We start from the raw sequence: 14,316 nt of genomic DNA, 5'->3' as shown, positions 1-14,316 counted from the left end.
TCTGTTTTCAGCTCCTTAATGGCACGGGATTCAGCTGTGGTGATGTTGGAAGTTGTTGGAATGTTCTTCAAGAAGTACTGGGAGGCAACACTGGATGTGAGGAATTCCTGAAATGTCTGCAAGGGATGGTTTTGGGGGAGGGGAGGAGGATCCCTTTGAGAAGGCAGTCGGAACTGTTCTAGACAGGGTTCAACACTGGGTGTACTATTTGGGGGCTGTGTTTGGGTGGTGAAGTGATATTTCCAGTTGAGGTTCTGGGTGAATGAGAGGAGATCTTTAACCAGGGCAGTGTGGTTGAATTTAGGCGTAGGGCTAAAGATTAAGCTGTTTGATAGAACAGATGTCTCTGGAGGAGAGAGGGATCTGGATGAGATGTTTAGAACTGAATTTGGACTGATGATATGTGGCATTTGACTGTGGTTAGAGTTGAGATTTGGCGTGTGTGGGGTATGTGCTGGGATTGGGAGATTGAGTAGGGTGGCTAGGCTAGGTTTGTTGGCTATGAGGGGGGTTTGTTGAAGGTGCTGTTGTGGTTGGTGTTTGTGAGGGATAGGAAGAGGGACCCCACTTCTTAGGTGTTGCACCAGAACTGTGGATAGTTTTTTCAGGTTGTGTGTGGCATGGAACGCAAGTTTACAGCTGGCTTCTAGGATGATGTTCCTGAATGTGTTCACCAATCAGGGGTTTGAGAGGTCGAGGACTTTGAAGAGAGATAGGAGCTCAAAAATGTTCAGATGTGTGTGAAATCTTATGGGACTTAACTGCTAAGGTCATCAGTCCCTAAGCTTACACACTACTTAACCTAAATTATCCTAAGGACAAACACACACACCCATGCCCGAGGGAGGATTCGAACCTCCTCCGGGACCAGCGCCTTAGACCGCTCGGCTAATGATAAGAGCTGTTGGGAATGGTAGTTACACGAAGTAGTGTAGAGATTCAGGACAAGTACGGTAAGGGCTAAGGACTGAAGGTTCTGGAAGTCCAGGAGAGACTGGTGGAAGGAGGGATTGCACCCAGAGATGGAAACTTTTAAGGTAAGTCCTTTAGGAGTAATTCCAAAGGTTAAGCAGGACCGGAGGAAAAGTATGTGGGATTGCAGCATGTCTGTCTTCCTCAACCGCACAATTAAAACATTCAACTCAAGTTTCATCATAATTCACTCTAGTCACTGAAATTGCTTTCATAGTTTCTATAACAAATTGTATTTTGTCACTGCTCCCTACATTACTCATTTGGGAAAATACCCTTTCGGTAAAGCAAACTGGTACAGGTGAAATGAACATTTTTGGAGCATCCTATTCTGTTGAGTGTCAGGGGGAGACAAATGCAAAGGAGTAGGGGTCTAATCATTGGCACTTCAAATCTACAGTGAATGATGGTACCCCTTAGGGAAATGGCAGAAAGGGACGAGAACGGATACCAGGTGCACTCATTGTGATTGCCCGGAGGCCTCATTCAACATGTTGAAGGTGCTATTTTGGCAGCCATTGAGAAAAACAGAGTGCAGCCAACTGCAGGCTGTGGCATACATTGGAGCAAATGATGCCTGTCGTCTGCTCCAAGGTCTTTCTTGGATCATTCTAAAGACTGACAGAGAAGGTTGAGAAGACCACTCTTGTGCATGGAGTTTCAACGTTGCTCACAATTTGCAGCATTATCCCCAGAACGGATTGTAGCCCTTTGGTTGTGAGACAAGTGGAAGGACAGACCCAGAGGCTTCAAAGGTTTTGAGACACGCTAGGCTGCGAATTCCTGGACTTACACCATAGGGTTAACAACTGTAGCATCCCATTAATAGATCAGATGTGCACTACACGTCAGACACTATTACCCAGGTAGATGACTGACTGTGTATGGGCTGCACACAAGAGACTTTCAGAATAGGCATCTCTCCACCCAATCCTGATAACAATAACTGTAGGAAGCCAAGACGTGTCAGCATAACATTGAAAGAGATACCTCCCACAGGTGAGAGTATTAAAATCCTAATGGTAAACTGGAAAAGCATTTGCAACAAAGTGCCAGAGTTTGAAACACTCATGAAAAGCAGTGAAGCTCACATAATGGTAGATACAGAAAGCTGGTTGAAATGTGAAATTGATAGCAGTGAGATTTTTGTGGATAATTTAAGAGTATATTGAAAGGATAGGCAAATGGGAAATGGAGGTGGTGTATTTGTCAGAGTAGACAAAAAACTCAAATCCACTGAGGTAGAAATTGAAACCTGCACGTGGGATTGTTCAGGCAAGACTCAGTATCAGGGGTGGGCATAAATTTATAACTGGATCCTTCTTTCACCCACCAGACTTATCTCCTGATGTGACTGAAAGCTGTACAGAAAACCTGAGTTCAGTTGTACGTAGGTTCCCCAATCACATTGTAATGATTGGTGGAGACTTTAATTATCGAACAAATATCTGGGAAAATTAGTTTTTGATGACTTCAATGACTACCATAGCAGAATATTGTCAAGTGATCCTTCACAGAACCCAAAGACACTCTGGTGATATGTAAGGCTGTTAGTGGCACTGAAGTTAGTGTCCAGTCCCTAGTGAGACAGGAACTGAAATTGAGGGTACAAAGCAAAATGTGAGATTCTTTCAAATGTTCCTTGACAAAGGAAAACCTAGGAGCATTACCCAATTTAATACTCATACCACTGAAAAGATGTGTAAGATAACTATTAGTGTCAGCGGTGTTGATAAACAACTGAAATAATTTAAACTGAACAAAGCTCCATGCCCTGATGGAATCCCTGTTTTGTATCAAGTCAACCAGATAGATGCAGTATTTCATGACTTCTGTAAAGCTCAGTACCACATGTACACTTATTGTCCAAAGTATGATCATATGGGTATCAAGTGAAATTTGTGACTGGATTGAGGACTTTTTGATACAAAGAACACAGCATGTTATCTTGGATGGACAGTCATCGTCAGATGTAAAAGTAACTTTTGGTATGCCCCAGGGAAGTGTGTTGGGACCCTTGCTGTTCATGTTGTATACTATTGACCTTGAAGAACATATTAATAGTAAATTCAGGCCTTTTGCAGATGACACAGTTATCTATAATGAAGTACTATCTGAGAGAAGCTGCATAAATATTTAGTCAGATCTTGATAAGACTTCAACATGGTGCAGAGGTTGGCAACATGCTCTAAATGTTCAGAAATGTAAAATTTTGCACTTCACAAAATGAAAAAAATGTAGTACCCTATGACTGTAATATCAATGAGTCACTGTTGCAATCAACCAACTCATACAAATGCCTGTGTGTAACACTTTGTAGGGATATGAAATAGATTGATCACATAGGTTCAGTTGTGCTTAAAGCAGGTGACAGACTTTGGTTTATTAGTAGAACACTGGAGAAGTGCGATCAATCTACAAAAGAGATGGCTTACAAATCATTCGTATGGCCAGTTGTAGAACACTGCTCAAGTGTGTGAGACCCATACCAGACAAGACTAACAGGAGATACTGAATGTATACAGAGAAGTGCAGCACAAATTGTCACAGGTTTGTTTAACCCATTGGAGAATGTCACAGAGATACTGAAGGAACTGAACCGGCAAACTCTTGAGGACAGACATAAACTATCCAGAGAAAGTCTGTTAAAGTTTTAAGATCTGGTATTAAATGATTAATCTAGAGATATACTACAGCCCCTACATTGTCAGATGTAAAAGTAACTTTGCGTGTGTCCCAGGTAAGTGTGTTGGGACCTTTGCTGTTCATGTTGTATATTAATTACCTTGTAGACAATATTAATAGTAAATTCAGCCTTTGAGGATAAGATTAGAATAATTACTGCACCCACAGAGACATTCAAACAATAATTCTTCCCACACTCCATACCTTAATGGAACAGGACAAAACCGTAATAACTGGTACAATGGGGTGTATCCTCTCCCATGCACTTCATGGTGGTTTGCAGTGCATAGATGCAGATGTACATGTAGATGTAGAAATTGTTCCATAATTGTTAAATCCAGGACAAATGGTTATTCCGAATAACTTTCAAAAAAATTCAGGACAGAGCTAGGGAAATCACAACTGTCATGAAAAAGAGGGGAGTGTGAAGGGACATATGGTCAGCTCAAATGTGTGTGCTGCCTGTAGCACACAGGTTATCTAAGCGATATTCCAGTTCCATGTCTGGCCTAGGTTGTCCTCACTAAAGCCGGCCGAAGTGGCCGTGCGGTTAAAGGCGCTGCAGTCTGGAACCACAAGACCACTACGGTCGCAGGTTCGAATCCTGCCTCAGGCATGGATGTTTGTGATGTCCTTAGGTTAGTTAGGTTTAACTAGTTTTAAGTTCTAGGGGACTAATGACCTCAGCAGTTGAGTCCCATAGTGCTCAGAGCCATTTGTCCTCATTAAAGTCTGCTATTGATGTTCTGGGGTGAGCTAAAAATTTGTCTAAGTACCACCCAGAGAAAAAAATGTAATGGGATTCCACAAGACCAGGGTGTAAGATCTGGTCTGTGCCCACCATTCCACACATTGTGATAACTGCTGGACAGTGGCCAGTCAATAACTAACATGGTAAAGTAAGGAAAAAAATCAGCTTTAGGTGTGCATGAACATTATGCCATAAACATATTCCCATTTCTAATATACACATGATTAAAGTTGTAAAATCATTTTTGAACATCCTGTATGTGACTAGGAGAGCGTCTAAGTGTACTTGCCACTGCCCTTTTTAATAGACTAAAACAAGGAAACTATCTATGGTTCAGTCCAACTTTAATGAATTTTAACTAAGGTTTATTAGAATTTATTTCCAATGGATTGAATTTCCACAGGCACAAAATACATCCAGATTTATCCTGGACAGTTGTATAAAAATTCCTCCAGCACGCCTCTGGATGCTCTCAGGATTAGAACCAACCTGGGGAAATCCAGATTCATTGCAGTCATAAGTGGCAATGCAAAGATGAGCACAAGGGTTCCCTTAATGATATATGAGGAAGAAAGGAAACTGCCCTGTTTTAGTGACAGTTAGCTTTCTATTTTATAGGCAATGTGTGATGATGTCTACAAATGCGAAATCATTTTAATATTCAGCCATTTATTTGTGTGGAAAGTAAATAGTTTGTACAGAAAATTGCTTCACAAACTATGTACATACCCACATAGCTTTCAGTTGTACAGGTAGTATTCACAAGAAAAAATTTTCATGACTATCTGTGTGATGTTATGAATCGAGGAGAGATTATTTAATATTTATTAGTCAGCTTTCAAAACCGTTTCATATTAAAAAGTTTCTCTATTTAAACAGTTATTTTCTGATTTTAGTCTTGTGTGTGTGAAGTTCGTCAACTGATTTAAAACATTTTGATGAGATTACAAAAGAGACATGTGTTAAACTTCAGGTTTATTTCAGTTGTTCTTCAACTGAGTCAACAAATATATCACTTCTTCATATGCATATCTTGTGAAAAGACTGTGAATGTAAAATGAGAGAGAATTGAGCTCACAGGGAAGCTTAGCAGTAAGCATTCTTAACTGTGAAACATTCGCGAATGGAACAAGAGAACAGGGAAACAGCAGTGGTACACCAACCACCTGCTCTCTGCCACACACCAAAAGAAAAGGTGAGTTCATATTGCTTATCATCCAGCTCTGAGCTAAGTTGAAAGTTTCAATTCTTTAGCTTATGAGAAACTTAGTTTAAAATCAGTTGTAAAATTTGTACTGAACAGATGGCCAGACAGATGGAAAAACTAAGTATCTTCTGCCACACACAAGACTTGAAAGTAAGTTATTATTGCAGTGTCATTCAGTTCTTACACTAAGTACCTACTTTGTGCCACACATCAGGAAAGAAAGCAAGTTAATATTTTGTCATCCAGTTCTAGGTTAAATTGAAAGTTTCAGGTCTTTAGCTTATAGGGAAGTTAGTTTAAAATCAGTTGCAAAATTTGTACTGGACACACAGACAGACCAAAAATCAAAGTACCCTCCACCACACAACAGACTCAAAAGCAAGTAAATATTACAGTGTCATCCACATCTGAGCTATGTTGAAAGTATCAAGTTTCTAGCTTATTGTGAAGCTAGTTTAAAATTAATTGGAAAATTTATACTGAAAAAAAAAAAAAACATACAAGCAACCTACTTAATAAAATCATGTTAAAAAGTGACTGTTCATTTAGATACATACAAATCTAAAGCGCAGCACTAGATATTAAACCTCTAAAAGCAACAAGAAATTAATATTTAATGCTACAAGAACAAAAATTTGTATTTCTGTAAGTAAATATATACTTTTCATTCACATCTCCTTGAAATAAGATACTTTATTTGTCTCTAAAAAGTTGTCAACCCTAGTCATAGTTTATGTATAACTGAAAGGGCTGAAAAAGATGTAAGTAAAATCACTCAAACATAGTGAGTGAGCGAAAATATTCATATAATGGCCATAAGTGTGGAGGCTTGTTTCAGTCAGCTGTCTAGCATTTACTGAATCCTCTCAAACCCAGTGAGTGAGTGAAAAAATTCATATAATGGCCACGACCAATAGAGCCTTGTTTCAGCTATTGTCTCACACTGAGTGAAACCACTCTAATGCAGTGAATGAGTGAAAACATTTGTATAGTTGACATGGCTGCAGGGACTAGTTTCATTTGATTGTTCCATTTGACTGAAAAAAAAAACCTGACTGAATGAAAAAACAATCAACTGACTAATTGATTGTTAAAAACAGTAGATTGTCCTATCACTAATTGATCTTCTGGAGGTGCAGGTGTGGAAGCTGGCTCATCAATGGTGTTATCTGGGCAACAACATCCTGTTTGCTTCACTAGGCCACAGTGTCCAAAGACATAAATTATTTTACTTGCCCAATATGACACATTCACAAGAAATTAAAAATCTACTTAATTAATTGCAGTATTAGAGAAAACATACATCCATCTGCATTAAAACCTATGTGGTCTAGCTGGAGAGGAAGTAGGGAAGAAGTCTTACAACCTTCTATTAATCCCTAGCTTTAGGAAAGTACTTGTTAGTATTATCCTGTCTCAACTGAGAACTTATTCATGTGAAACGAATTTCTTACAGAATCACAGAATAGTTTAAAAAAACAGGTTAACGTGTTCACAGAATTTACAGTTTTTCCATGAAGTATATTCACTGCTACACGAGAAGAAGCCATGGATTACTTCTAAGAAATCTCAAGTCATATAGCTTCTAGGATCCATTTATCATCATTTCAGCCACTTGTTTGATGAACTGTAGGCAAAGTGCAAAAATTGAACTGATACTATAATTTAATTTCAATGCACCATAGAAGAAATTACGCAAGTAACAAAGGGTTTACCTTATGGACTAATGTTATTTTTTATCAGGGAAGCCAGTACAATCCCAAATCAGAATCCACTGTTTGCCTCTGTATTAGGACGGAAAATCCAGGTATCTTCAACAGTCATGATTCTGTTGAGTATGCAAAGTTCTGTATCATAACAAAAAGAAAAAGCCCAGAAAAGTAGTCATCTGTTCAGTTTCACAATTCTCAGAAAGGACTTTTGGAACTTAGTGAGCATAGAACTTGTGGTACCCTGATTGTTTAGCCACAATCTCATGCTAAACACTCAAAGAAATCTGCAGAAAGTTGTCTGAGAGATGAGATAATATGAAATGTCAGTTTTCCATAAAATTTTGTTGCAATTTTCTGTACCTGTTCATTGCTGAATATTGATGAACAGCCATTTCCACCATAATTATTCGCATCTGTCCCTCCTCTCTTAAAGAAAGAACATCAATGCATAGAACTTCTGCTCATCATATTCAGTCTCAATTTTGCAATGAACTTGAACAGTTGTGGGTGATGGTTGGCTGGGAGAGGGGAGGCATGCAGTCATTGAGAACTTTTGCCACTAAAGACCATTCACAAAATGGATCTCATATTTGGTGGGATTTTCAATTGCAACACTCATTTTGAGTGATTACTGTAGTTGAATCAGAAGCAATGTCATTTTTCACTATTGCAGCTCTAAGCACAATGACCCACTGTATGATTCACTGTAGCAACTGTTCTGTTCACCCCAAATATCTTCCACCACTAAAATCCCCAAACCCAGTTCTTTAGAGAATCAAAATCCATGTTTGAAATGACTTCAGACATCAAAAAATGAATTAACTTGATGAATACTTGACATTAAACACATATATGAGAAAATTTTTAGAAAAGATTTGAAATTATGTTTGTTGGAAGTGTTCTCATTATCAAACAGTGGAGGAGTAGTGTGGGTAATTTATGCTCCAGTTTTGCAAAAGTTATTTTTTTCACACATCTCAGTGTTTATGAGGTGACAAAAGTCATGGAATAGTGATATGCGCATATACAGACAGCAGTAGTACCATGTACACAAGGTATAAAATGGCAATGCATTGGTGGAGCTGTCAGTACTCAAGGGGTTCCTGTGGAAAGGTTTCCGACATGATTATGGCAGCACAATGGGAATTAACAGATTCTGAACATGGGACGGTAGTTGTAGAACTCTCCATTTCAGAAATTGTAAGGGAGTTCACTATTCTGAGATTCACAGAATCAAGAGTGCACAGAGAATACCAAATCTCAGCCATTACCTGTTACCATGGACAGCACAGTGGCTGACAGGCTTCAATTAATGATTGAGAGTAGCAGCATTTGTGAAGAGTTATCAGTGATAACAGGCATGCAGCACTGCATGAAATAACCACAGAAATCAATGTGGGACATATGATGAATGTATCCATTAGGGCAGTGCAGAAAAATTTGGCATTAATGGACTATGGCAGCAGACTACCAACACAAGTGCCTTTACTAACAGCACATCACCTGCATCAATTCACCTGGACTCATGACTATATCGCCAGGACCCTAGACGGCTGGAAAACTGTGGCCTGGTGAGATGAGTCAAAATTTCAGTTGCTGAAGGGATGGCTGAGGTGTGGCACAGAACCCACAAATCCATGGACCCAAGTTGTCAAAAAGGCACTGTGCAAGCTAGTGGTGGCTCCATAATGGTGTGAGCTGTGTTTACATTGAATAGATTGGTCTTCTCGATTGGTCTTCTGGTCCAAATGGACTGATCATTAACTGGAAATGGTTACACTCAGTTACTTGGAGACCATCTGCAGCCATTCATGGACTTCAAGTTCCCAAACAATGACGGAATTTTTATGGACAACGATGTGGCATATCACCAGGCAACAACTGTTTGTGACAAAAGTCATAGAATAGTGGTATGCGCATATACAGACAGCAGTAGTACCATGTACACAAGGTATAAAATGGCAATGCATTGGTGGAGCTGTCAGTACTCAATGGGTTCCTGTGGTACATGGTACTACTGCTGTCTGTATATGCGCATACCACTATTCTATGACTTTTGTCACAAACAGTTGTTGCCTGGTGATATGCCACATCGTTGTCCATAAAAATTCCGTCATTGTTTGGGAACTTGAAGTCCATGAATGGCTGCAGATGGTCTCCAAGTAACTGAGTGTAACCATTCTTGACAGTCTGAGCTAATAATTTGGCACCCCAGACTACTGACGTGAATCGTATCAAACATTTATGGGACATAAATAAGTGGTCATTTTGTGCACAAATCCTGCACCAGCAACACTTTCCCAGTTATGGACAGCTGTAGTAGCACCAGGGCTCAGTAGTTCTGCAGATCACTTCCTATGACTTGTTGAGTCCATACCATATCAGTTTGATGCACTGTGCCAGGTAAAATGAGGTCCAACACAATATTAGGAGGTACCCCATGACTTTTGTCACCTCAGTGTATGTGTTATGCAATGGCATATTTTGCAGGTACATCCAGTTGCATATGTTAATACTGCCAGCAAAATGTGTTGAAAACAGACTTAGTAGTGAAGAAGCGATAAATTAAAATATCATACATTATCCTGATCAGTGGAAATGTAGTAATCAATAAAATTTTTTCCTTTCAGCATTTTGGGGGGTGTCAGTGAGGAAAATTTTTGTAAAGGCTTAAAATTGTGTGTAAGTTTGTTGGCAGACATCAAGCACTCTCATTCTCAAATACTGGATGAATATAATCTGAGAAGTTTGTTCACTGTGAGTTGAGCTGTATCAACACATACAAAGTTTGTTGTTGTGTTACTGTGTTAATTTTTAATATAAGATCGTACCTTTAAATGAGTAGCTTATGCCATGAAGTATTAAAAATAAAATTTTGTGTCCTCTGGTAGCCATTGCAATGGGAATCATGGACTGTGCACTGGGATAGCTGTTTAGTCATATAGACGCTACATGAAAAATGAGATCACCTTCCACATAGCCTTCATAATAATGCAGCAGGTTAGCTCAGTCACCCACTGAGGCACTTTGAAATGTTTAGTCCCTTTAAATATCTAGTCTTTAGATCACAAAAGTGTGGTAGTTCACATAATCTTGCATTTAACACAAAGTATAGGCACCTAACTGAACTTCCAAAACTAAGAATGTCATTCCTCGTACTATGTTCAGGACAAACGGAAACCCAACAGCAATAATTTGGAGCACATAAGCTGTCTTTTCAACCAAAATCTTAAATCTTGTCCCATAAATCCTCTCTTTGACACTTCTAAGTGTCAACTGCAATGAAATGAGAGGTAGGTATAACATTGGAGAATGGTCAGTAAGTATCAGAGTCACCACAAATATTGAACCTTGGCTACTTACTATAGATTACCTGCTGTTATTGACAATGATAAAAAGATTAACACACAGAATACTACAGTGAAGTGTACCATTTTGGTGAGGAAGTTCTCTGAATGTGTATTTTCCATGGAGTAACTGAAGTAACTTTCAGTACAGTGAAAAAAAAATAGGAGCCTAAAATCTCCATTCATGAAACTCATTGAAAATTTTTTGCTTCAAAGCAGTATCATATGTTTCCAACAAAACAAAGAAGACACCTGTAAAATGTTGCTTATATATAAAAAACTTTTATACTGCTACTTCTAAATAAATGATGTTATGGAGGGTGTAGCAATATTTTAAAAAAATATATTTAAAATTACTGAATAAATCCTTCATTTATAGTGTCTAAATTATGCAATAATTGACCATCTCTGCTCAAGGGTCTTTCCTACACAGCCAGTGAGAGGAAAATCTGGGAGGTTTGCATTTGCATATAAATGATATCACCAAGTTTTGCATGGTTCATTATACACAGAATAAAATTTCAACTATTAAGAAATAATATATAAAGAGTTCATACCTCTATCAATGAGACTTTTCCGTACGGCTCTGTCAGTCAGCACAACAAGGAAATACAGTACATACAGAATAAGAAAACCTGTAATAAACAATTTCAGTATGAAATCCTACCAGTTGCATATGGTATACTGCTTTATTTGTAATAATATGAAAAAGAGATAATATTTCACTTTATTACATCTTGTATTATCATATTTTGGGGAAACTCGATGCATTTAGAAAGAATATTCTGTGCTGCCAGTTCACAAAACATAATGCAGCCAACTAATGAAATACTCCAAACTCTGTCTTTCATCCCATTACGTTCACTTCCATTATGGTGGTTGTGATTGATAATAATGTCTTATGCAACACAAAATTCAAAACTCACTTATTGCACTAGACAAAAAAATATTTTTGCCTTAGAAACAGGGAGCTATGCACAAGAGATTCTGTGAAGTATGGAGGATTGGATTTGATTTGATTTGATTTGATTTATTTCGTGTTCCATAGGTCCAACTGTGTTGGATACACAAGGACGTGGAACGAGTCAGTTTTTTACAAATACAATCTGATAATTTTATAGCATATACAGAAATTTGGGTAAATAATTATATAAAAATTTATACAGTAAATTCTTTGGGCAGCAATACAGAAAAATAAAATACATATTTTCTTAGAATCATTAAAACACTACAGAAAACAGATATGGAGCACACACAGATACAGAACTCAGGCTAAATAAAATTCTTAGTGGCATTATGTCAACTTGTATTATATAATATTAAAATATTACAATTTATTTAGTTAAAAATTCATTTAGACTGTAAAAAGCTTTTTCTAGCAGAAATATTTTTAGTGTTTTCTTAAACTCACTCTTGTTATGAATCTTTGTCTTTATTTCGGGAGGAAGAGCGTTGAAGAGTTTTGTTCCAGTGTAGCTGTGCCAAGCTCAAATTTCTGAGTTCACTGTGTATGTCATTCTTTCTCCATGTGTTATGCTCATGATAATTACTGTTTGGTTGAAATATATCTATATTTTTACAAACAAAACATATGAGAGAAAAAATCTATTGGCATGTAGTTGTGTATATTTTAAGATTACGAAAACTATTTCTACAAGAGTCTCTTGGGCGCAATCCACGTATAATTCTTAAAGCTCGCTTCTGTGCAATGAACAGTTTCCTTGCTAATGGCTGGTTGCCCCAAAAAATAATTCCGTACTCAATGAGACAATGAAAATAGCCATAATATGCCACTTTTGTAGTGTTAGGTTCAACACATGTAGTGACAACCCGTAAAGCATAGGCAGCAGAGCTAAGCCTCTTACAGAGATCAATAATATGTGAAGACCAGTTCATTTTCTTGTCAATGTGCACTCCAAGAAATTTTGTTGTTTCCGTTCTAACTATTGGTTGATTACCACATGTCACACTTATCTCTCTCTCTTTTTCTGTTTTTGTACAGAATTGAATAAAGCTGGTCTTACTGGAATTTAATGAGAGACCATTCACCTTGAACCAATTAACCATATCTGAGAGTATGTGATTAATGAGTTCCTCAAGATTGTTTTCTGTTCTACTGCTCATAAAAATTGTGGTATCATCAGCAAATAATGTAAATTTACACGGCAGGCTTGTACATGATGGTAGATCATTTATAAAAATCAGGAATAATAGTGGCCCAAGAATTGAGCTCTGGGGCACTCCACATGTAATGGAACTCCATTCAGAATCTGAGGAAGTGTCATATACTCCACCCGAGCTAATCAACACAACTTTTTGTTTTCTGTCTTGGAGGTACGACTGTAGCCAATTGCCTGCAACACCAATTATTCCTGCTTATTTTGCTTTTTGCAAGAGAATCTGGTGATCAACACAATCAAACGCTTTGGATAAATCACAGAAGACACCAAGTGCTAGCATTTTTTCATTAAGGGTTTCTAGGACTTCATTTGCAAGTGCGTAGACTGCGTCTTCTGTTGAACGGTCCTTTTGAAAGCCAAATTGGCTCTTGCTGATAACTCCATTCTTCATGAGATGATCAGTAATTCTTACATGTATTAGCTTTTCTAGAATTTTGGTGAAAGCTGTCAGCAAAGAGATAGGTCGATAGTTAGTTAGTTCAGCTTTATCGCCTTTTTGTACAGGGGCTTCACAATGGCATACTTAAGTCTACTGGGAACAACACTTTTCTGAAGGGAAGCATTGCAAATATGAGAGAGAATGTCCCTTATCCACACACAAGAATATTTAAATAAATTACTAGATATATTATCAACCCCTGCAGAATTCGTACTTTTTAGAGACATGATGATTTTTTTAATTCCTTCTACAGTGACAGGATTAAGGTGCATTTCTGAAATTGTGTTTGAATATACGGCTTGACAAAGAGTTACAGCTTCATCAACATCGGGCTTGCAACCAATCTGTTGAGTTACTGTAGGAAGTGTTTATTAAAAATCTCAGCCACCGTTTTGGGGTTATCTACTAGGATACCTTCATATCTGATATTATTTATATCTTCTTTACTTGTTGTATCTCTTCCTGTTTCTTTTTTTACAATGCTCCAAATTGCTTTTATTTTATTATTAGAATTATCTATTTTCTTCTCATAATAAAGAGCTTTTGATTTCTGTATTAGTTTCTTCAAAATTTTACAGTATATTCTATAGTGTTCCCATTTTTCTACATCTTTACAGAATCTTATTGCAGCATAAGTTTCCCTTTTGGTTTTACATGACTGTTTTATACCTTTTGTAATCCAAGGCTTGCTTACAGAATTGGAAGCACTGTTTCTGACCCATTTCTTGGGAAATATTTCTTCAAAAAGAGCACAGAATTCATTTATAAAACAGTTAAATTTAGTATCAACATCATCATGGCTATAAACTAAAGACCAATCCATTTGCTGCAACCTGTGGTTGAAAATTCCTTTCGCCTCTTCATTAATTACTCTTATGAATTTCCATTGAGGAAATTCTTTTTGAACAGAATAACGTCATAAATAGTGAGAATTTGTCCATCATGATCTGAAAGCCCACTTATAACCTGCCAGACAATATAATTCTGATGTCTATTTACATCTAAAAAATGTTGTCTATCATA

At 37.6% G+C, this 14,316-nt stretch overlaps 1 protein-coding gene across 1 annotated transcript in view; it reads right to left on the bottom strand.

Annotated features, from left to right (window-relative positions):
• Positions 1–14,316, bottom strand: part of LOC126449497 (mitochondrial sodium/calcium exchanger protein-like) — a 160,871-nt gene that overhangs the window by 28,295 nt on the left and 118,260 nt on the right. The window contains exon 6 of the mRNA XM_050091020.1: positions 11,232–11,309. Within this exon, the coding sequence (XP_049946977.1) occupies positions 11,232–11,309 (78 nt within the window). The remainder of the gene's footprint in view (positions 1–11,231; positions 11,310–14,316) is intronic.

The sequence above is a fragment of the Schistocerca serialis genome, chromosome 1, assembly GCF_023864345.2.
Source record: "Schistocerca serialis cubense isolate TAMUIC-IGC-003099 chromosome 1, iqSchSeri2.2, whole genome shotgun sequence".
NCBI classification, from domain to species: domain Eukaryota; kingdom Metazoa; phylum Arthropoda; class Insecta; order Orthoptera; family Acrididae; genus Schistocerca; species Schistocerca serialis.
The sequence above is the reverse complement of the archived record's forward strand: the minus strand, read 5'-3'. Positions and strand labels throughout refer to the sequence as shown.